Source organism: Gekko japonicus, unplaced genomic scaffold, assembly GCF_001447785.1.
Source record: "Gekko japonicus isolate JY-2015 unplaced genomic scaffold, Gekko_japonicus_V1.1 scaffold788, whole genome shotgun sequence".
Lineage (NCBI taxonomy): Eukaryota > Metazoa > Chordata > Lepidosauria > Squamata > Gekkonidae > Gekko > Gekko japonicus.
The window spans coordinates 489730-513828 of record NW_015170914.1 but is presented as its reverse complement, the minus strand read 5'-3'; the positions used below and the strand labels follow the sequence as shown (position 1 = coordinate 513828).

General features: G+C 42.6%; 1 protein-coding gene across 9 annotated transcripts in view; it reads left to right on the top strand.

Annotated features, from left to right (window-relative positions):
• Nucleotides 1-24099, top strand: part of MEF2C (myocyte enhancer factor 2C) — a 242606-nt gene that overhangs the window by 198652 nt on the left and 19855 nt on the right. For all 9 annotated transcript variants that reach the window (XM_015418724.1, XM_015418725.1, XM_015418718.1 and 6 more), the window contains one exon: nucleotides 20379-20551. In XM_015418724.1, the coding sequence (XP_015274210.1) occupies nucleotides 20379-20551 (173 nt within the window). The remainder of the gene's footprint in view (nucleotides 1-20378; nucleotides 20552-24099) is intronic.

The window sequence follows — 24099 nt, the reverse complement described above, 5'->3', positions numbered from 1 at the left end:
AAGTACTTTTCTCCCTTTCTCACAATACAAGAAATTGCTGAGCAGTCAGGTTAGAACAGATAAAAGGAAGTACTTCTTCACCCAAAGAGTGATTAACGCATGGAATTCACTGCCACAGGAGGTGGTGGTGGCTACAAGCATGGATGGCTTCAAGTGGGAATTGGATAAACATATGGAGCAGAGCTCCATCAGTGGCTATTAGCCACAAGGTATAGATAGGAACTCTCAGTCTGGGGCAAGTGATGCACTGTATTCTTGGTGCTTGGGGGGGGGGGCAACAGTGGGAGGGCTTCTAGTGTCCTGGCCCCACTACTGGACCTCCTGATGGCACCTGGTATTTTTGGCCACTGTGTGACAGAGTGTTGGACTAGATGGGCCATTGGCCTGATCCAACATTGGCTTCTCTTATGTTCTTATGTAACACAATGCTGGGCTTGAGTGCAGGAGATGCTGTCACAGCACCCAGGCTCAAGCGAGGGGAGTGGCGGAGCAGGTTGGGATCCTTGCCCTTGTTTACCTGTCAGTGCCCCTGTGTGTTGAGCCTCCAAAGGTGGGGTACCCTATAAGGGTTCTGAAATGGAAGAGGTCAGTCACAGAGGATGGACTTTGCTCACCTCCATGGGTGTCAGTGCCAAGTGCTCACCATGTAGTGCGAAGTGCCCTCTCTGTGCTTCTGCCACCACCTCGCTGCTTGCTCTAAGTCCGCATAGCAGGGAGGTCTGAGACAGAGTCCCTTGCCACATTGTTAGCCGAATTGCTTTATTTACAGCAATTGGCAATTTATAAATGGGTTCTTGCCAGTTTATACCAAGGTCCTGTTCCCACCAAGGGTTACCAGTAAAAGATTCAAGGCTGTTGTAGTTAAAATAGATGTCTTTTACTTAGAAATATATCTCATACAAACAATACTGATGCACTCACACATTCAATCAAGTTTCTAATAATTACAGTAGCAATTAAGCACGGTTGCATTAGCAGGTAGGGGTGATGGTGGGCGATACTTATCTGTCTTGCAGCTTGGTTGTTCCAATTAAGAATAGAGGGAAGAAATGGAAAACTAAGGAATTAACACACGACCAGAACCAGCCAGAAGGTGTGGGTCTCTTGACTGCAGATCAAGAGATCAAAGTAGAGGCAAGGGTTGGGGATAGCAAGTGGGACTTAAGAGGAGTAAAAGCAGACAGGGGTTGTTGCGGGGGAGATGCTGTCTGATCAGGTAGGAGGGGCCAGGTGACTGGTTCTCCCCTTTTATAGGGGGTCCAAGGGATGGGTGGTAACTGGGCCAACCTCTTGACCCACCTACCTGTTAGTCTGTCCCAAAAACAATCCTATTGGTTGCATGTGGGAAGGGGAGGTTACCTAAAAGGGGTGGTCAGTATTGTAACCTAAAACCTTACTTGAAGTATGGCATCTGGACAGGTGTGAAATTCAGGTGTCAGGATGCTTCAGTAGTGCTGATGAAGCTGGCCATTCCATTGATAACCAAATGTCCATATGGCAGGAAATTCCATCTCAGGAACAAAGCAAGTGATGGGCAGTAGTGACTACAAGCGGCTCCATCATGGGGGCTGTCTCTTCCTAGAGTTGTTGTTTTCATTGCTCCACAATAATGGAGGTTTGTGCTTCTTCACCAGGCTGGGCAACTGTGTAGCCGAAACCTTATTTATATATAAGGTATGTGCAGGCACCTTCTATGTGTGGCATCACAACGGGTGACCTAAAGTGTACAGCTTTCTGAGCCTATGTGTATGTGCACAGTCCATTGTGTGTAGCAATATATAGTTCATAAAGCAAATATCAGGCTTATTCTCTAACAACATGTCCTAACTACTGAGCTGTAAGACGTCCCACTGGAAGTATTTGTAGGAGGGGGGAGGCTCTATTGGGTGCCAGGGACGGTGCTTGGCCACTGTGACAAGGGAGATGATTGGCCAAACCTGTAGTTGGCATCTTGAATTCTTCCAAGCCTAATTGGCAAGACCATTACAGTGGGAGATGACTTGATTTTGGGCTAAGCCACGTTTTTTGTTGGCGTAACTTTCCACCTCAAGGAGGGGGCATTCCCAGGCCATGTTACATAGATTGTCTGGGGCAGTACACGGGTATAAGGGTTCTTTATACTCTATGTATACAAGGGTCAAATTGCAAGAGATACTAGTGGAAGGAAGAGCCTTTTTGATTGAATAAATTGAGTTTTTATTGTAAATAAATGCAAAGCTCACACTACTCACTCATGCAAAAATAATAACAGATCAACACACACAGAGCTAGGAAATAGAGAAGTGATCGATAGTGACAAGAGGGGGGTTGATTTTAGATAGGGTAATATTCACCTGATCCTGAAATCTGGAATCCACATGGAAGGAGGAGGACAAGGCTGACCAGAGGTTGATTTCACAGGCTCAGACAGAGTCTGAGGGCACACTCTTATGGGCCCCAAGAACTGTACAAAAATTAAGGTACAGAGTGCCAGTTTAAATGTGGTTTGGAGGGCCAGGGGTGGGCTGGCCCAGGGTGTAATGAGTAGCCAGATTAAAATTGAGGATGTGCAGGATCCTTGGTTTCACCAGTGTTTGTCTTTCTACATGTCATTGGCTCGATGTTGGTTGGGGAAAGGGTGCTAGACTCTGGAGATTACTTCGAGGAGACAGTTCAGCTTACCCAGATTAGTGCCCAGGTCAGAGAAGATGAGTACATTGATGAAGATATTTGTTAATTATTGGCTGATCATGAGGTCCTGTGTATGTGCTCCTTCTACTGATCTAGCTTGGCTGGTTCAGAGTGGAGTCTCTTCTGGCTCCCTGTTGCCTGCCTATGCCAGACCAATGTGAGGTGTGGGACCCTGGTCTTACCGACTCTTGGGCTGCCGGGTCCCTCTGAGTTTTCCAGAGAGAGAATTCAGCACAGGTACCTCTGGGGAGGTAACAGCCGAAAGGGCTCAGGGAGCCAACTAACTCTGGCCATGCCCCAAACTCACCCACTACCACGCCAGCTCAGGAGCCTATGGCTCAGTTATGCTGACTGGCGGCTGCCACAGTCCACCACTGGTGCCCACAAACAATAGAGTGCTGCTGGAGGCCTGCACCATTGTAACTGACCCTTACACGGGTGTATATCAGACATACACCAACGTAGAGGTCAGTTGGTTCCATGAGCGCTTTCAGCCACCCTCCCTTAGGATTGCTCTGTCACTTACGTATTTAAAATGGAGTATAGGAAATACAATTTTGGGATTTAAAATCTGTGGGTCCAATGGTTCTGTTCCACTTTAATTCTAATCTCGCTCCCTTTATTATTACTAAATAAAGTCAGTCTCTATTTAGTATATGAGCCATTGGATACTTGAAAGAAAACTTCCAGTGGCAGCTCGTTCCAGTTCTCAGTCGTAATTCATCTTCCCTCCATTCCCCATCGTGTCTAAAATCACAACATTATTAACGGACTTAAATTCATACATTTAGTATTTATTGAAATAAATTAGTAGACCAAGCATCTGGCTTTTAATTAATTAAACAGTTAATTAAAGGAAAAGGTATTTGTTTATCACCAAACTTTTGAGAATATTGGAGGAGGAGCATAGTACCTTTTAAATGTGAGATAATTTACAATTTAGTAAACACAAGCTGTTCTTCACTATTAGGAGGAAATGTCATATTTATCCCCCCCCCCTAAGTTTGAGAATCTGGAATATACAACCATGTAGTACAACAGAGACAAAATGATTTCCATTCAAATTACATTAGAATTTTTTAATTTTACATTCAATTTATATACCGCTCTGACCCCGAAGGGTCTCTGAGCGGTTTACACACAATTTCAAACTCCTAACTAGGGCCACATTCTTATAGGGGGGGGTGACAGCCTACTGGCACCCAGGCAGCAGGGCTAGTTGTTCTTCGGCTCCTTCCACGCGGGCTTTGGGTGTCGGTGTTCTGCCTCCCGGTGCCTTTTTGGGACAGGTCTTTCAATCCAGCGGCTTCCAGCCACAGCTCCGTCTCACGTCCTTACTGGCTCCGCCGCACCGTCACGTCACCGTGCCCCCACGACTCCGCCCTCACCAGACTCCATTGCTCACTTGGGTCGCCAGGCTGCTTGCTCACCGCACTGTTCCACCATTCCACCGCCGATGCTCCTGCTGCACACCTCCCAAGGAGGAGGGTGCCCCCTGCCACCTAGGGGCAGGTACCCAATTTATCTACTTGCTATTTTTGAAGCTTTCGAACCGCTGGGTGAGTGGGAGCTGGGACTAGGGCCGGGAGCTCACCCTGGCCGCGGTGGGTCTCGAACAGCCATAGTGGCTGTTCCTTGATGTTATATTAGCAGGCGTTTTACAGAGTAGAAGAAGAAGAGAAGAAGAGATTGAATTTATACCCCGCCCTTCACTACCCAAAGGAGTCTCAGAGCGGCTTACAAACTCCTTTCCCTTCCCCACAACAGACACCCTGTGAGGTAGGTGGGGCTGAGAGAGCTGTTACAGAAACTGCTCTTTTTCTAGAACAGCTGTGCCAGAACTATGGCTTGCCCGAGGTCATCCAGCAGGTGTAAGTGGAGGAGTGGGGAATCAAACCCGGTTCTCCCAGATTAGAGTCTATGCAGTTAACATAGGACTTCATTTGGGGTCTACAATGGGTTCTCACAGCTTTGTCCCTGGTTCATCAACGATTTCTCTCAAGGTGTCTGAGTAACCTCATATGGTCCCTTAGGCTATCATTATACCAAGGAGCCACAGAGACCTGAGTGTGTCAGAGAGCAATCCAATCCAAATCTTCCTGAAGACCTGTATTCCAAATTTCAGTCTGCTCACTGAGGGAACTGCCAGCAGGCCCAGATAAATCCTGCAAAGCATTCTGGAAATCATCAGGATCCATCAGTCTCTGTGGGCAAGCATAAATACAGTCATCAAATCCTGTGATTTCAAGTGATTTCAAGGAAGTGATTTCAAGGCACTGTCTCTCTTAACGCATTGTAAGTGCTGCTACTGGATGGTAGACCCCTGGAAAGTTTGGCTCAAGTTTTTGTAGTGTGAAAATATCTTCTCCATTCTACAATCTAGTTGTCATCTCATTTTGAATATACTTTTGCTACAAGCATGAGACATAGCTTTCGTGGAATTCAGAACCAAGTTCAGCCATGTCAAGATTCCCTCAGTGTCTTATTCCGTGAGAGCAGCAACATAGCAACAACAGCCTAAAGGCTTCCACTAAAATTTCTTGGAAAAGGGGAGACACAGTATTCATATTCTAAGGTCATGATGTATTTGAAGTTAACCTTCACCCCCAACTCATATTTTGAAAAAGAAAAAGAATATTTTGTCTCAAAAGGCAATTGATTTCCAGCCACTGATAGAAGTAAACGAATAGCCCTCTATAGCCAAAAAAAGAAGGCGGCTTTCAAGCAATCAAACGGGGGTAAGTGCAAGGCAATGACCTACAGATTTGCAATGTACTTCCCTTGATACTTTCCAAAAGGGTGATATTTTCCAGTAAGGTGTTTTCCCCTGTCAAGTAAGCATTTTTGCTCACTTGTTTGATTTAACACTCAAGGGCAGAGAACATTTTTAAAAGGGAATGTAGCTTGCTAGCTGCATACAGATTGCATCTGTTGATGGGGGGGGGTGTGCCCACAGTGCAGATCAGATATGGATTAATCACCTGTGTAATTGCTTTGCTGGATCTAAGCCCATAAGAGCATAGACTGTCTGCACTGGTGACCAGTGAAAGAAAAAAAATTACGTTTAGAAAGTAGTGTCAAAATCTAATGATAGAGTAATTGCTCCCCAACCCACTGTCATTATATTGATTGAATTATGGTCTTTGTACTCTTTTGAACTTATATAGTTAAACATCTCTATTGTAATGCACTAAAGGTTTCTTTTTAGCTGCATGGCAGACAGAAGGATCCTGAGCAGAGAGCAATGGACCAAGAAAGGACTGGAAAAGGAAGTTTTATGGAGAAAAGAGACTAGGAAAAGCAGGTTGAAATAGGACATAGTGCAGAAGTTTGGCAGAAAGGGAGGACACTGGTAGAAAACTGGGATTCAGCATGAGCAGAGAAGAGAGGTCTGCGTGGCTATAGGCCTCTTGGGTTTCTAAACATCCTGTTTCTGTTGTGTGTAAAATGGAGTATTTTTACATCCCAGATCTCAACGTTTTACAAGAGTATTTCCCATTCAATTGCATAGACCCACTTTCAAGGGCCCAAGGCATGCAAATACATTCTTGAGGGAAGGCTTTCATGTGACTGTTGCTTTGTGGTTTCGGAATAACGCATCAGTGTTATTCTAAATGTGGCTCTTTATTTGTGTTAACTAATTTTAATTATGGTCACTTGAATTTGTTATAATTTTTTATTTTGGGTTACCGTTGTAAACAATGGTGAGAGGTGGTATGTTTTCAGGGTGGTAGGAATGAACTAGCAAGTGCCAGAAACATATAGTGGTGGTTTTATCAGACCCATTAGATCAGACTGATAATGTGATGTACTTTTCTGGGGAGATAATGGTGGTGGCGGTCAATGTTCCCTCTAAGCTGTGAAGTCTTGTGAGTGAAAATTCTACTTTATGAGCTATCGGTGTTAAAGTTGTGAGCGAGCGATTCGGCTACTACATAAATCAGTTTGCTCTGGAGCCATTCTTCCTGAGCTAAGACAAAAACATGTGAGCTGGAGGTAAGAAAGTTGTGAGCTAGCTCACACTAACTCAGCTTAGAGGGAACACTGGGGTGGTGGTAAAGAATTATAAGAGATGACTTTGCAGCCCTTTGACTGGGTGGTTTCAACAAATTGTCCTTGATTATGAAAATCAAGTAGGACTGATGGTGGATCTAAACACCACAACATGAAACTGAAGTAATAAATAGTGAGCACATTTCAGTATGAATAATTCGTGCTTCTTTGTGCACAAGTTCAAATGCATATTGGTGTTTCTCGCCTGAGCATCTTTTCCCCAACAACAGCATTTAAAACATATCTATACAAGATTTGTTTCGTGTTCCCAGTTCACTTCCATAGATCCATTACCGGCCGTACAATAGATACAGGAATTGTGGGTGGTGCATAAGCTGTGCAGAAAGAGCACAAGCAACATGCACACCCCAAAATCCATGTCACGCCATCCCTTCTTTTTTGAAAGTACCTAACGGGAAGTGTCATCTTCCAATCAGACTTCCAACACTTAACTGCAAAGCCTAATCATGCAGTAAAACTACAATCCCTTACTGTAGAACTATAATGTTCAGTCAGTTGATGTTTGAAGCCTTTTTAAATGACAAGTGGGGGGGGGGGATCAAATGTGGATATCAACATGTAATACTTCTAAGTGGCTTTTTAAATTAATTCAAATGCAGTTGCTGAGGAGTTGGGGGGGTCAACTCCATGGTCAACAAGATAATGTGATAGGCATAGTTCAAAATTCTCTTGCTGAAGTGGAAATAAATAAATCAATACAATTAGTGGCGGAGATATAGGAAACATCATGTTTTCCTGCATCACAGCAATATATTCGTGAATTTCCCTAAATCAGATACCATTAAGAAACTATCAAACAACATAAACTGCATAACCTATGCACAAGTATTGCAAAACGGATGACAATATTGACCACAACAGCCAGTCTGGGAAAACAAAAACCAAGCAAGAGTCCTGATTCTGCATTTAATGTATGATGGATAGTATAATTTGTTTTAGACACTTCTGTACTCTCTCACTGCAAAAATAAGGCACATATAATGATGCATTTCCTGTGCCAACATTTTCATTCCTTTGTGCAAGCTACTCTGTTCACACTAACCCTGAAATTACGCTGTTTGCTGAACAGGGAGATGGATGGTATAGACATAATGACAGAGACATGATGACAGCATTTGTCACGGAGCTTGAAAGGATTGGATGCACTTAATAAGTGTGCCCAGTAGCCCATTGCTGCAGATGGATCACCACCATTCCTTTTATTTAGATAGGACGGTCAACATTCCCATGCAAAGGGGTTGTTCACATGCTCACTAATGGAGGATCTTTTGAACAAACGATGGATCCTCATGTTTCCACAAAAAGTCAGTTTCATTTCTGGTATTTCTGAAGGGCATATCTGAAAATATACTATAACCATTATCCTACAAGCTTCGGTCACTAATTGCTTCCTGGAGAATATTTACTACATTTTTAGAGGCATGAATGTTCTGCAGATGTTATAGAAAAGACAGCCTGTAACGGAAAAGACAGCCTGTTCCAGGTGAGATGCAATAGCCAGAGTGTTGGGTCTAAATGTGAAAATCCTACGTTCAGATACTGCATGGCTGAAGATCTCTCCAGGCACCTTTTGAGCTAGTTCTTACCGGTCTGCCTGACTTTCTTCTCAGAGATGGTATGAGGCTAAAATGCATCTTTGAACTAAAGAGGAAGATAAAAACAGAATTAATAAACAGAGAACATATCATTTTGCATTTTTTAGCTCAGCAGAAGTTGTGATTGAATATAAATCCCACAAAATTATTTCTCTTTAAAGTAAATATTTCTTTTACACCATTACTCCCATGGTCTTTGCTCTCTAAAGTCAGCAGGGAAAGACCATTAGTGCAATAATGTGGGAATCAGATATTGCTGTAAAGATTTTCTTCTTCTGGGTGAGCATGTTTCCACTTGGGTTTTCCTCGGCCATTTGCACTCAGCCAAAGTAATGTACTATGAAATGCTTAACAGGTATAACGTGAGCTTCTTGGAAGAAAAAATGAAGCTGCATTTTAGGTTCAGATTCTGCATTATCTTAGATGCTGTGATGTATTGTGATTGCTAACCAATGGCGAACTGTATATTCTGTTATATCGGTAGACCCAAATGTTACTCATTATTACTCAATGAAAATTATGAGAATAGCCTGGTTTTTCCAAAGGACCATTTTCTGTATGGCCACCTTCTAAAAAACATAGAGCCTAAGACCATGTCATCCCTAAAATTAGGACTTAAGAGTTCCAGTGTGCTGATGAAGTCCGCCTTCTAATGCATCACACTGGAATGCAAAAGCCCTCAAGCAAAATCAGTAGTGAGTTCTCCTTCGTTCTCTTTCTCTACTTTCTTTTTTTTTTTGTGCCCCCCCCCCCGGTCGGGGATTTTTTTTAATTTGCATTTCTAAATACCACACACTATTAAAACTACAACAAAAATAGGGAAGGGATCTACATTCTATGGGAGAAAGTAAAGAAAACCCACTAAAAACCCAAGAGATGGTGATCATACATATTGCTTATCAAAGTTAGCTTTAAAATCAAAGTTCTGTTTAAAGTTCATTGACTGTAGTCATCTAATAAGCTATATATATTTTTTGCTTATAAAGTAACTTTAAACACCTCTACTTTTGACTTCTTTTAAAAAGCAATATATAATACATTGTTAGAGATTTCAGAGTGTAATAACATCATTTTTTTAAAGCTTTTGTTTTCTCAAATGATAGCTTGTCTTTGGGGCAACCGCCCCTAACAGAGTCTGGATCCTCATCTGAGTCTGTTGCTACTTCTTCTTCTTCGCTTTCTTTAGTGCTGTCTTCTTTCTCGGGTTCTCCCTCTCCTGATGGACGACTGTGAAGATGCAAAAATTCTTGTGCCTTTTCAACAGAGTCAATTTTTTCTTTCTTATCCATAAATTTGAAGATTGTGCCTTTGGGTACCAACCATCTGTACGGGATGTTTTGCTTTTTTATAAATAACACCAGGTCCCTGTATTTCCTCCTCTTCCTTCTGATTTGAAATGGGATGTCCTTTAACACTTTTACTTATCTGTCTTTGATTTTCAAGGTAGATCCACTTGCCACTTTGAGAATTTGATCTCTTCTCGAAAATCTTACAATCACTTCCCCAGGCAGATTATTTTTTCTTATAAATTCTGGATATGATCTGTAAATCATATCTATTTCGCTTTGTAGTGAATCCATTTTTATATCTGCCATAGGGCCCAATGCATCACACATAGTCTGTTTTAGATTCTCAGTTTTGTCTTCAGGCACACCTTGAAACCTTAAGACATAGTTTGCTCTTTCCATTTGCAACTGTAGCAATTGGGACTCTTTCATCAAATTCTTTTTTTCCATTGCCTGCAGTTGTTTTTTTAAGTTTTTTGGTGTTGGCATCCACTTCTTTCCTTCCCAGCTGCTCCTTTAGAAACTCTTGAGCTTTAAGAACAGAGTCAATCTTGACCTTCTTCTCCTTGATCTTGAATATTACTCCTTCTGGAAACAGCCATTTATATCCAATTGAGTTTGTTTGGAGGAAAAACACAAGTTCTTTGTATTTCTTTCTGCGTTGTCTTACTTCAAATGGAGTATCCTTTAGCGTTCTGACAGCATTTTCCCCCACCTTCAGGGGTGTCGCAGCAACTGCTTTCAGGATAGCATCTCTGACGTGCCTCTTCGAGAATCTTACTACAATTTCCCCAGGCAGATTATTTTTCTTTATGTATCCTGAATATGACCTGTAGGCCACATCCATGTCGTTGAGTAGCAAGCCCGCCTTTATATCTGCTACTGGGGCAAGTAGCTCACTCATAAGTTCTTTAAGAGTCTCTCTTCTTTGGCACCCCCTGGAAGCGCAGGACCATATTGGCCTTATCCATTTGCACTTGCAGCATCTGATCTTCCAAAGATACAGTTTTCTTTTCCAATTTTTGCACTTTTTTCCTCACTATCTGCGTTGTCTCAGCCATTTCCTTTACTTTCTCAGCATCCTGCTTCATTACTTGAATCAAATCCGTTATTTGCGTTTGTTGAGCAGTAATGCTTGTTGTCACAACTTGCAGCTGCTTTTGTTGTACAGTAATATTTGCTGTTACCACGGACATCTGTTCTTTAAAGACATTGAGCTGTTCCAGCAGAGGGTGCATGACCTCTGTCATCGCCTTCGTCGTCTCACTGGTCGTTTCCGGCACCTTCGGGGACTCTAGTTTCGCTTTTAAAAGTTTCTCTTTGTCTCTGTCCCTCTTCCCCACCATCTTTTTCTCATTTGTTTGCTTTCGCAATAAATTTTAAAGTCTCTGAATATACGCTTATGTGTATAGCTCGATGAATGAGTACTTCTGGGCAATTTCTTGTTTATTCTTCCACTCCCTCCTCTTTCGCTCAACGATTTATGGACATGGGAGGCGTCCCTCCCACCACTCGCTTCTGCCGTTTCGCCGCTTCGGGTAAGGAGTGTCTTTTTGTTTAAAAATCAGTTCTCATTTGACTCACGTTCATAGTTGGTCTTCCGACCCCTCTTCATTCATCATTTCAAACGCCTGATCTCCTGAACTTGATCTGGCTAGCTTCACTTGTACCATCAGGTCTCTCGGCTGGACGGACCACTGGAGCAAGGGGGAGCCTCGATTCCCTGGCATTCGGCCAGAGAAGAGGCTACCCCCTCAAAGCTCCTTGGCCAGGTGCCCTTCCCCGGGCTCCTGGGGGGGTTACGAGCCTGCTCACCCCCTCCGTCCGCCAGAGCACGGAGACATTCCCGGGAGGTCCGGGAAGTGAGTCTGTGAGTGTACCGCCATCAACCGGAAGTCCCCACTTCTTTTACTTTTTGAAGCTCTGTAGTTGCTTCCTATCTAGGAGCAGGACTCGCTGGACCAGTAGTTCCGGAAAGAAGTTTTGGTTTAACTTGTTTTTCTTTCTCACCCTTCCTTGTGGGCGCCATTTTTAGAGATTAGTTACTTTTTCTAAAAGTTATCACAGTCTCTAATACTCTTTAAACCAATTGGTAAGTTCTTACATGCCTTTTATTTCAGTCTGTTTTGCTTCATTGGTTTGCCCCCCTTAACGTTATAGCACAAAGTCGCTTGGCTTTTCTTATCAGGGGATAGTCCCCCATCCCCCCTCGCTTTTTAAGGGTAGGTTTCAACTTAAATTTTCGGTGGTTCTTGCTTTAACTCCAACTCACAGTTCAACATTAATTCCGCTTTCCATTTGATTTTGCTTGACCACCAAACGCTTGCTCCGGTGTGCGATTTCTCCTTCCCATACGGGACGCTCCGTGGTGGGACCTTCGGGGCAAGCAGTAGCCTCCCTTCGCCAGCAGGATTGCCAGAGGAAGAGCTCGCTCTAGTGCCCCATGGCTACGAGCCCTTCGCAAGGGCTCCAGGGGTGGCGCAGACAGTCATGCCCCCTCCCAGCCGCAGGCTCTGGCAGCCATTTCCCAGAGGACTGGAGAAAAGCAGCCGCCATGGTGAACGCCAAAACTGGAAGTTCTTTCTCTACTTTTAACTCCTTCCATTGCATTAAGTCACGATGGAGGGGACTCTAAAAGTTTGGCCATAAGTATTGTTCCCAACCTTCCCAGTGTCCAACCTATAGCTATCACTGCTAAAGCTAAAACAAATTTCTTTTAAAGAATTTATATACACAAACATGAATTTGTGTGGAATTTTTATAGAAAAAATTGGATATTATGGTCATGGAAACTGAAACTCCAAATAGAGATTTGCAATCATTTGCACATTTCCAAATGCTTATTTGACTCATGTTTGTAAATAGAAAACAGTACTTGTGGATGAATTTCTGTGTCCCTTCTCTTCTAGTCACACAATTATGCTTCTCACCCACACCATGTGAGTTCACCTCCTTATGTACAATCCAGTCTACCAGTTAAGATCATCTTCTCAAGCCCTGCTCTCTGGGCCCCCAGCTGGCAGAGAAGAGGCAGGTGGCAACCAAACAGGAGGCCTTTTTTCAGGGGTGATGCTTTGCCTTTGGAATGCTCACCCCCTTGAGGCTTGTCTGGCACCTTTCTCTTAGGCACCAATCCAGAACGTGTTTTTTTTACTTAGGGGTTCCAACTTTTAAAGTTGTTTTTATGATCTGCTTATAGCCTGTGGACTGTTTTATTAATCTGCATTGAGGCTGTTTTATGATCTGGTTTTTATGACGTTTTTAATGACTATTTACTATGGATAATTTTATGCTATTCTTTATTTTTTTAATTTTGTGAGCCTCCTTGAGCAGATCTCAGGAAAGATGGGATATACATTTTACAAATTAATAACTCAGAGCATAGAAAAAAGCTCAGACAAAAGTTACTCTTCTCTCAAATGGACCTGAATTTTGATGCAAAGGTGATCTTGGTCCTAAAGGCCTGTGGACCGGACAAGTCAGTATAAGGTTGGACTTAAAAAAATAGCAATATGCTTCTGTGCTTAGATGCAAAACAAATAAATATTAAAGGAAATACTTTTGGATTACTTCTTCACCTGTCTGACTTCTCATTTCCTCATAGCTGTCTATGTTATTTTGGGTTGCCAGGCACTGCTGGACTTGGGCCTCCTGTTGGATAAACAAGTGTCCGTGGTGGCCGGGGGTGCCTTTCATCAGCTATGACTGGTGATCCAGCTGTGGCCCTTCCTGAGTGGGAAAGATCTTGCCCCTGTGGAACATGCCCTGGCAAACAGCAGCAGAACGGTGGGGGCTGGGACATGGAGGGGGACAGCCATCAGGCTGATGACATGGTGTAACTTCTTGGAAAACTGAGAAGTGATGTCATGCTGAAGGTTCAACTTCCATTTTCTTCTATTGCCACTGGTCAGAATGCTGGAGGCAGGTGATATCCCACCCCCACTGAGTGGGCTGGCAAGCAGAATATCCAGCCTGGTTTCATAATTGAAATAGCCTTGGTTGCCCTGGAGGATGACTTGTGCTGGGAGATGTGCGGGGGGCGGGGCGGGAGGTGTTCAACTGTGTTAATTCTCCTGGACCTCTTGGTGACATTTGATACCATCGGTCATGGTGTCCTTCTGGATTGCCTTCCAGGTTTATAACTGGGAGGCACTGTTCTGCAGTGGCTTTTGCCCTGTCTCAGAAGTAGGTTTTAGAGTGTGGTGCTGGTGCCCCACCCTTTGGCCTTTGGTTTACAGGATCCCACAAGGTTTTCTCTTGTCTCCCATGCCTAAACATCTATGTAAAGCCTCTGAGATTGGTTATCTAGAGATCTGGACTGAGTTGCCACTGATATGTGGATGACAGCTCTCTCTAGCACTTCCAGTAGATCCCAGAGAGGCTGTGAAAACTGTGAACTGGTGCCTGGAGGCAGTTTTGAGATGAATGAGGGCTAATAAATAGAAACCTTAATCCCAATAAAATAGAAGTGCTACTAGTGGAAGGAAGATTTAACCTAGGAATTCTCATGTTCTGGATGAGGTTGCACTCCCAGTAAAGGAGCAGGTTCATCGCTTGGGGGTACTGCTGGACTTGGGCCTCCTGTTGGATAAACAGGTGGCAGCAGTGTCCAGGAATGACTTTCACTAACTAGTGCTGGTGAGCCAGCTGTGGCCCTGCATGGGCAGGAAAGTTCTTGCTACTGTGGTGGCATCTAGATTAGATTACTGCAGTGTACTCTACATGGAGCTGCCCTTGAAGACTGTCCAGAAGATACAGTTGGTACAGAGTTCTGCTGCCAGAACATTGTCTGGAGTCTGTCGTAGGGACCACATCACTTCAGTCTTGCTCCATCCATACTGGTTCCCAGTTTCTTCCAGGCTCAATTCAAGGTGCCAGTATTAACCTTTAAATCCCCATAGAGCTTCTCCCATATGCACCTACCTTCCACTCTGAACATCTTTGGAGGTCCTGCTTCGGGTAGCCCCACCATCTGAGGCTAGATGGGTGGCAACCCAAAAGAGGGCCTTCTTGGTTGTGGTACCAAAACTTTGAAACTCCCTTCCCAGGGTCATTCATCTGTCCCTCTATTGTTGTCTTCTGACGGTGGATGAAGACTTTTTTGTTTTGTTTGGCATACACCCAGTAACAATTATTGGCCTTCCTCCGCTATTGTGTTATGTGTGTTTGTATATTTGTGCTTTTATTTAATTATTTATTTTACATGTATTTTATTTCAAATGTTGTTTTAATGTTGAGATTTTGTCATGTTTTGATGTTTGTCACCTTGGGAACCCTGTTTGAGTAAAAAGGTGGCATAGAAATGTTCAAAATAAAATAAATGATATAATATAACTCAACATCATTTCCATAACTTTATTTATACATTTATTGCATTTGCAATCTCTGTTTCAACAGGATTAGGGAGATAGCCCTGGAGATAATACCCTTTTTAGCCATGGTACAACCCTGTGAGTTGTCCTTCTATGATCTAGATTCATCTATGATATAAAATCTAATTACAGTAATGTCTGTGAATAGGTTATCTTGGGAAACAATTGCTGGTCAAATCATTGGCTGGTGCAGAGGGAGTGTCCCTGGTCCAAACTGAACATATACAGGGGAGCTAGAGCTCAACTCTACCTATGTGAGGGGCTTCTCCAACATGAAAAATACTTTCCTTACACACCATTAATCTGGCTCCAGGGAAGCACCACTGCTCCGTAGCAAGAGCTTCAGCTAATGTGGCAAAGCTCCAGTTTCCCCCTTGATATGCTGTCATACAAGTTGACTTCAATTCCGTTTCTCTTTCTGCAGCATCCTTGGTTCATACAAACGGCTCCTCGGGCATTCTGGGTTGTGTGGGTGATTTCTTCCAGTGCTATACTCAGCAAGAAATAAAACTTTTTGTGGACACCATTTGCTTGATAAAATCAATAAAGCAAAAAGCAAGTTCTTGTAAGGGTCTGGGAAAGAAACAGTATGCTGTTCAAGCTCCGTGATGGAGAAGTGCTATAAATTTACACCTTCTGGCACATGCCCTTTGCAAGCTTGTACCTCTGCTGTTTTTATTGTCATTAGGCAGCCCAAGTGATACCCGTAACATTGAATATATTTCATTCAGCAAAAATACAGCTCTTAATCAAATAAAAATGTAAAGCAAACTGGCCCTAGATTCCATCTGTTCTTCGTTTTCTCCTAATTTATAATCAGGAAATCCATTCGTACATGGCATATAATTTTTGTGCTTTCTAGTGGCTTGTGGAATGTAACATTCTGCACACAGTCACATTTAAATTGATAACTGTCCAGGCGAAGTGTAATTTTAAAATATAGGCTAAAGAAAGGTTTAATCTCTATATTAGAAGGGCTGTAGCAATTTTGCTGCTGCTGGGTTTTCCTGGGTTGTTTTGCATCTGAATTTAACAGAGACCTTCTTCCGTGCATTTAAGTAAAGGTGCCTCAGTAGAGACCAATGCTTTCAGCGCATAGAGGAGGATGCGGTTTGAGCATCTAGATTAAATGCAGGCTCTCCTTAGCTGCAGGCCCCATGCATGTATTCATCATTGATTTTCAAATGATGGGTTTGTATATCATTGGTTAAGGGTCTACAGTCTTGCATTCTGGGATCCATATTCTGCCAAAAGCATAACAATTTGGTGGCTGGAAGGAGAAACAGTCATTATATGGCTCCAAATTGCTAGCTGGCACAATGTGCCAAGAACAGCAGAAATCCACTGGTAAGGAAAAGATTGCAGTCACTCTTTAAAATAATTTGATGTTCTAAAAATACAAATGCAGGAAAATGTCATCACGTTTCAAAATATTTTACATTAGTAGGTAAATACGTACAGAGTTATGTGATTGGTGTTTTGAAGTGGCACATTTTCTAAATGATGGGAAGGCAATCCTGCTGTTAATTTTTTTTGTATTAAATAAATTGCTTTGATTTGATGTAAGTCATTTGTGGAAAGAATGTCTCTCCCCTCCCCCTCCCCCAGTTGTTTCCTTTCCCTCAAATAACAAGTTGGAATTTGTAGACATTGGTAGAATATCTATATCTGTCGATCGACACACAAGACACATAGTACTTCTGTGGAGGGGGTGTCTGCATACAAGAGCTTCGTTTTCACACATAAGCTAACTGTTAATAGCAAATAGCTCCTATATACAAATCCATGTTAACTCAAGTCTCATTTCATGTTTAAATATCGCTTAAATTCCACCATTCCTGGTGTGGCAGCCATAGATATGTGTTTCCTGGCTCACTCTTGGTACCTTATTTCTTGATGCTTTCTGCACACTCCTTTATTGCTTCTTCTCTTTGACCTCCCTTGCCCCATTCATGCTCCCTCCTTTTGTGTTCTTTCCTGTGCTGCCTTTTGCACTCCTCCCTCCCTCCCTCCCTTCCTCATGTTCTCTTGACTTTCTGTCCTTCACCCATTGCCATTTCTGCTACAGGCTTCATGGTGTGATGGGAAGACAGAGAGGTTGTGGTGGTGGTATTGGGATTGGTAGGGGAAAGAGCCATTGCCACCCACAAAATCCAGGCAGAAACTACCTACCCTACTGCAAATGGTAGATTCCACCCCCTCCCCCAAGTATTGAGATATCCCCTGTGGTAGCCATGTCATTATGGCATCCATTGCCATTTCTCAAAAGTGGCTGCAGATTCAACAAGGTTGGGGACCTGCTTAAATCCTTCTTTAAAAGTTCCCAAAATAATTTGCACATAACTATTTGGAATAAGGAGCTGCGGTGGCTCAAGTGGTTAAGACGCTGAACTGCAGGCTGTGGAAGGTCAGTAGTTCAGCGGTTCAAGACCCGGGTGCCGCAAGACAGGGTGAGCTCCTGTCTCTAGTTCCAGCTCCTGCCAACCTAGCAGTTCGAAAGCAAGAAATTGCAAGTAGATAAATAGGTACCACTTCGGTGGGAAGGTAACAGCGTTCCGTGCGCCTTGGTGTTTAGTCATGCCGGCCACATGACCACGGAAACGTCTTCGGACAGCGCTGGCTCTTCGGCTTTGAAACGGAGATGAGCACCGCAACCCTAGAGTCGGATTCGACTGGCTTTCGAGCAAGGGAACCTTTACCTTTACCTATTTGGAATAGATTTCACACAGATAAACCAAATGTTCTCCCTGTAAAGCATCATGTGCATTTCTTTGAAAATACAGATACATTTCTCCGTCACCATCTCATCAACAGTCCTTATCACAAATTGCAACTGTAAGAAAGACCCAGTTCCTTGCCCTACTGACCTTGATTCATAAAGGTACAGAACGAGTGCAAGAGCCTAATCCACTAGGGACTTTTCTGTGCCAGCCACATTAACACAGGCAAGAATTGCGCAAAGGATTGTGACATATTTTCAGTTTTTCTGGTGTTATGGAATGCAAGTGTTAAGCATTCAGTGTTATTGAATACAAGAATTATGTAAGTGTGAATAGGAGAGTTCTAAATGCATTCATTTATAATATGAGTCATGGTTAGTAAACAGAGTAAACCTATTGTACAGCATTGTGTTTCATACTTATTTTACAGGGTTTTTGTTGAAAGTTTCTTCAACGCCCATTGCCAAATTCATATCACAATGAAATCTTTTAGGCCAGTACAGATTTGTAGAGTAACATACCCCATTCTACTAGGCTTCTCTCTGCCATAGGCTTATTAAGGGAATGACACCTCCAGGGGCCTATTGAAAATGTGGAGCTTGCAGCATAAACAGAGCATATAGGCTACAATCATAAGCACTTACTAGGAAGTAAGCCCCATTGAATTCAATGCAATTACTTCTGAGTATACATGCTTAAGATTTCATTGTTGATATAGCAACCACCAGAAAAGCACAAGTGCCAAGGAAGAGAACTAGGAAACCACTGCCCTGGCAAATATGCCCTGGAACTCACCCACTCACCCTTGTTTTTGGTAGGCTTTTCCTTTGCTGAGTGGCATTCATGGGCGAGTAGGAGGTTCCAGCTTTTGGTGCTTGGGGAGGGTGCTAATTGCAGTGCTGTGCCGGCATTATCATTGTCATTATTGCAGTTGCACAAGAGAGGCACTGCTCCTGAGAGCACCAAATTAGCACAATACGGAGATGCTTGAATGTCAGGATGTAAAGCCTGAAAAGCTAAGACAGCAGAGATGAGAGAGAAGGGGTATTTTCAAAATCCAAACCAACTCCGCCTGCTGAAATCAGCATTCAGGATCAGGCTCTAAAGGTGGAGGAGGGGAACAGAAGGAGCAGCATTTAAGACTCTGCCTCCTCCAGCTTTCTTTCTGGAAATTATAGCCTTGCTGCACTTTTCTTTGTTTCAAAACAAAAACCCTGAAGTGGAAAAAAGTGAGTCAGGCTAAGCAGAATCCTCTTGCGTTTGTCCATGAAAGCAACCCAATTCTATAGGGCTTTCTTTTGTTCCTTCTCTCTCTCTCTCTCTCCCTCTCTCTCTCTCTCTCTCTCTCTCTCTCTCCCCCCCCCCACCTCCTTCTTCAGCTCTCCACAGTATTTCTAAGATGAGCTTCTTTTAGGTAACAAGCATTAGGTCTCTATTCAGTGAAATATTCGGTACCGTACTACAAGCATGTAAAATGTTAAATGCATATGGAATTTGACTTGAAATGTATATTGAATTAAGAAATTATGTTTTAACCTGTTATGAGCCTTGAGAACCTTTGGGTTGGAAGGCAGTCTAAAAATACATAAAATATTTAAAACATAAAAGTTCCAATTTCTGGAAAATAAAATTCTTCCCAAGGTCATCAGAATGTTTGTTTTGATTCTAAGAATGTACACTCATTTCTAAAAAAAAAAAAAAAATTAAAAGTTTATATTCACAGCTTGTAAAATGGGAATTAATGAGATTTTATTGTATTTATATCAATCTCCTAGGAATCTTGAAGTTACACACACACACACACACACACACACACACACACACAGAGGTTTTTTCTATTTTTGCTCAAACCATATGAAGTAGAGCAGAGGGGGAACAGAGTGATTGGCCCAAGATCGATATTAGTGAATCACATAGACACCAGGGCTAACCCATAGAATCCCCTAGCAGCCCTTTCTGCCTTGGAGAGAGATATGGCCAAGACAAATAAAGTGTCTTCTCAAAAGATTTTGGAGATGCTGGGGCCCTAAACCTGATCTTCTCCCTCCCTCACATCCCCTTTCTCAGTTGTTGCACCCACTTTTGAGATGGTGATTGTAAAATCCCCTGGGGAGGGTTCTACCTCTTGTCTTATGTTTCTCCATAAAACACCATGTGTACTGATGGTAATACAGGAATAATGATTTACAATAATAGCAGTGTGCCTAAGGAAATGTTGGGAATGGCATGGAAGGATACGTGTTGGCAAGAGATTGAAAGAAAGGCAGGAAGACTGAATAGCTGAGAAGTAGACAGATTGGAGTGGGAATACAGAAGGAGGAATCCACTTGAATTTCACTTAGTATACTGGTAGGGAGACAGTAGGTGATTATCGATAGGCCATCTAATTAATAACTACTATGTATTTTAGTGGACTTTTAAGTGTTCTCATTCTATTTGTGTTTTTATTCTATAGCCAAATGATAAAACCATCTGCTTTTTTCAGTCAATGCATTATCAAAATATGGACAGTTGAGAAAGAATTTTCACCTCAAAGCCATCTGAGAACTTTTCTGAGTGTGTATTGATGACATTTGAGTGTTGCTTTACATAACCTAGGAAACATCTTCAGTCTGCACACCACTTACCATTTTGTTTTACTCTCTTTGTAACCATCAACAGGAAACGGGTATGGCAACCCTCGAAACTCACCAGGTCTGCTGGTCTCACCTGGGAACTTGAACAAGAATATGCAAGCAAAGTCTCCTCCTCCCATGAATTTGGGAATGAACAACCGTAAGCCAGATCTCCGAGTGCTGATTCCACCTGGCAGCAAGAACACGATGCCATCTGTGGTAACATATTTTCCAGGTTTTTCCTCCTCCCCCTTCAGAAGGCACTAGAAAGGTAGAAAGGTTGTCTGGTGTTCATTGTGAGCCTCCACAAGCTCAAGAACAGAATTGCTCAGCCTTTCATGTGTGTACACTGGGATCAAACAATGTCCTTGTACATGGGATTTGAAGTAGATTGGGTTCTTAACACTGCAGGGCCCTGGGAGATCTTTCCAAATAAAATCTGTTGTCTTCTGAATAGCTTTGCTGTTACTTTTTCTCTCCTTGTATCTTTCTCCAATCCTCTTTCCCCTTTTCCCTTTCTTCTCTTCTTTTTACCACTTTTTCCCCAGATTGTTGAAGCTTGCCTTAGTATATGTTAATCCATCGGACTTCATTAAAAAAACAAACCACTTATGACTTCAATGAGCCCAAAATACTGTTATTTTAATATAGCTGGGACTACAATGACTATCTAAGAGACAAACATGGGGCTGTCCTGTGAAGTTCACAAACCCTACATTTAAAATAACCAAAAGGACTCCCTTGCTTGCCCACAGTTGCTCCTTTTGAGCCACTCTGCATGTTCTATAGGAATAGCCAGAGGGGGAGCATGAGTGGCTTCTTTCCTCTCTGCTTCTAGGCTTTGTGTGAAGGGAAACGGACGTATCTTCCCTGTCAGGAGACTGCATGCTGGCCCTGCAGGGTGACCCTGTGAGCCATCTCATACTTATGCTGCTTGTCTGTCGTGACTAAGCATTGTGGCGCTTGCTTCTACCACCACATTTTGCTGGCCTGGACATTTGGGCCAGCCAGTGTCTATCACCCTTTTTTGTGACAAAATGGCACAGAGCAGCTTTGGAAAACTTCTGACCACCTCTGATGCTTCACCATGGCACCCAGAACATTGCAGAACAAGAGTCTGAGATGTTATAAATTGCTTTACCCGTGGCTTAGATAACTCAATCTTAGCACTGAGTACAATTTTATTAATAGCCACTAGTCAAGACACACACCGACATCTCAGTAAATCCTGAACTTCCCAAACAAAAGATTTGAAATGTAAAGTGTTATCTCATAACGACCTCTACATTTGACAAACACAAGCCATTTGGAACTTCCCTCTGTCCAAGCCCTTTGAAATGCAAGGAATGGCATAGTGAATTGGTCCCCTTCACGCATTATGGTAGAATAGCAGAAAAGCTCTTATGCTGTTCATTGACATTTTTAGATGTTCCCTAAGCAATGTGTCCTTTCCCTTTAACTTTCACTGTTGGTCAGTCTTTCTAAGCCTAAGAACTATGCACCCAAAACATTGATGCATACAGATTCATCCATCCTTTAACTTTATGCAACATTCTCCTGTATTGTTTCTTTCATCCTCTGTTCTTTTCCAGCAGCCTCATAACCCCCCCCACACACACACATACCCCCCCACCAGCCCTTCTAAAAATGTGCTTCTCAGTGTCTCAACATTTTCCACACCTTCTGGGATTATCTGCTTTACACACTTCTCAGAAGCTCAGGCCTACCACTCTGTGCTTGCTCTACGCAGGGCTGCAGCCAATTGCAATTGACTAATAAGTTCAGCTTTACAATACACATGTTTGCAAACAAACATCTGATACATTCATTTTTTACTTTTTTAGGTGCACCCTTAAAAAAATCAGGTTACAGTTGGCTACTTCTGTTCTCAGAAACTGCTTCATGTTGTGTCAAATCTCATCCTGTTGCTAGAAGACCAAACATTTATTACCCTAAAATGAGCAGATTATAAGATGCAATTTGTTCATGCTCTTGAAATGCATGAACAAACTATTGGCCTGATTATGGGGGAGATGTGTTCATCCTGTGATTTTAGGTTGCTATTTTTCTTATCACTTGTATATCCTCCCCAAAAAAACCACCCCCATTTCAGTTAAATTCCAAGAACAATGTTTTCTGTGATTTCATAGTTTCTTTTCTGGGTAGTTGAAGAGGCATTTTTTCACTTCTTCCCAAAGATTAATTTTCACATTGTAGAAGAGGAACAATCAGTTATCTTTTCATTAGACACCCTCAAAAAATAGAATGAAAAAGAGGTGAAGTCTTATAGCTGCCATTCTGTAACTAAGGGTCACATTTTACAGTGATCCAAGACAGCAATTATTCTTTAAATAGAAAAAATACCTTTTTTTAAAAAAAAGTGAAGTTTGCTAACGCAATGCTGCCAGTTTATGCTAACAATACTTAAACAGAACCAAGATACTGATGAGCCATCGAAAGTGCATGAGACACATTAGAGACTTCATATTTGTTACAAAAGGATCACTAAAGGTGCCTCTGTCATGCGAAACATAATAGTTGAAGGTAGGGTTGATTTTTAAAAAGATCCTGATCGCAAATCTAAGTGATGCAAAGAGCAAAGAGTAGGGGGTTTTCCCCATTATGTAAAATAGTGAGTTAAACCATTCATGTTAGCTGCTAGCTTGATGCATATAAATTAGCTCTGATACGCCAACTAAAACCCTATAAATGCAACACTCCCCTCCACGAAGAGCAATAAATACCATCTCTCCTGGGGCTGCCTTCTAGCAGGCTAAGGAGTGACATAGTATCTCCATCAAATGATGTATTCTGAAGACCCTTAAACTTATGATTCTTTACAAGGCATTCTTTGACTGGCGGGCTTTCTGGCAACTGAGTGCTACTTTACAATATTTGCAGGCAGCCACTGGGGTAGAGGAGGACGTAGTCATGACTGACAAGACAAAGACCTGGGCTAAAAACCGCACAGATTTGTCTTCACCTTGGAGACAAATGTTGGATTAGGAAAATAGGGAATGCTGAATGCAGAGCTTTGTTCCAGAATGAATAACCCCGCGAACTACAAGCCGTTTATCCAGAGCAGATCAAATTTTAATAGCGAGATTATACCAGAGTCCCTAGGTTGCAAGACAGTCAGCTTGCTGTATTTTGCAATGAAGTGATGCCTCCTTCCAGGATAGGCAAGCAGCACACTGTAACAGAACTACTTTTGCTAACTATGCATCCTCCTTTCTTATGCTGTCAGTCTGAGGATGTTGATCTGCTTTTGGTAAGTGAGAATGATGCTTGTTTGCCTATTCACCCCTCTCCCCAATAAGCAAGTGCAGAAAGCTTGCCCTGGAAAATGTTCAAAAATTAAAAACAATGGGGTGGATCCTGTAAACCCGGAGCAGGTTTCCCATGTCCTCTTTCCTGCTCCAGTCCCCTGCCCCTCCCCCCTAAATGACTCCTTTTGGTCGGAGGGGCTTTTGCAGGAAGGGGGAATCTGTGGGAACTGAGGGAAGCTCCCCATGCATGCAAAGAAGTGCCTCCTACTCATGAGAGGCAGGAAGGCAGGCCCAGTTCAGTGTCCTGTAACCCTCTTGTCACTTATTACAAATTAAGGATTGAAAGGTGTTGTGTATTCTGAATGTTCACGTTAAAAGAGTCAGAAGCTCAGGACCATCATTTTTAATATTGTTCTAGTGAGTTCTTATGATTTCCTCAGTTGTGCTACATCTCTACAGAACATTTTGCAGTTTTAAAAAGTTTCATGGCTTAATTTG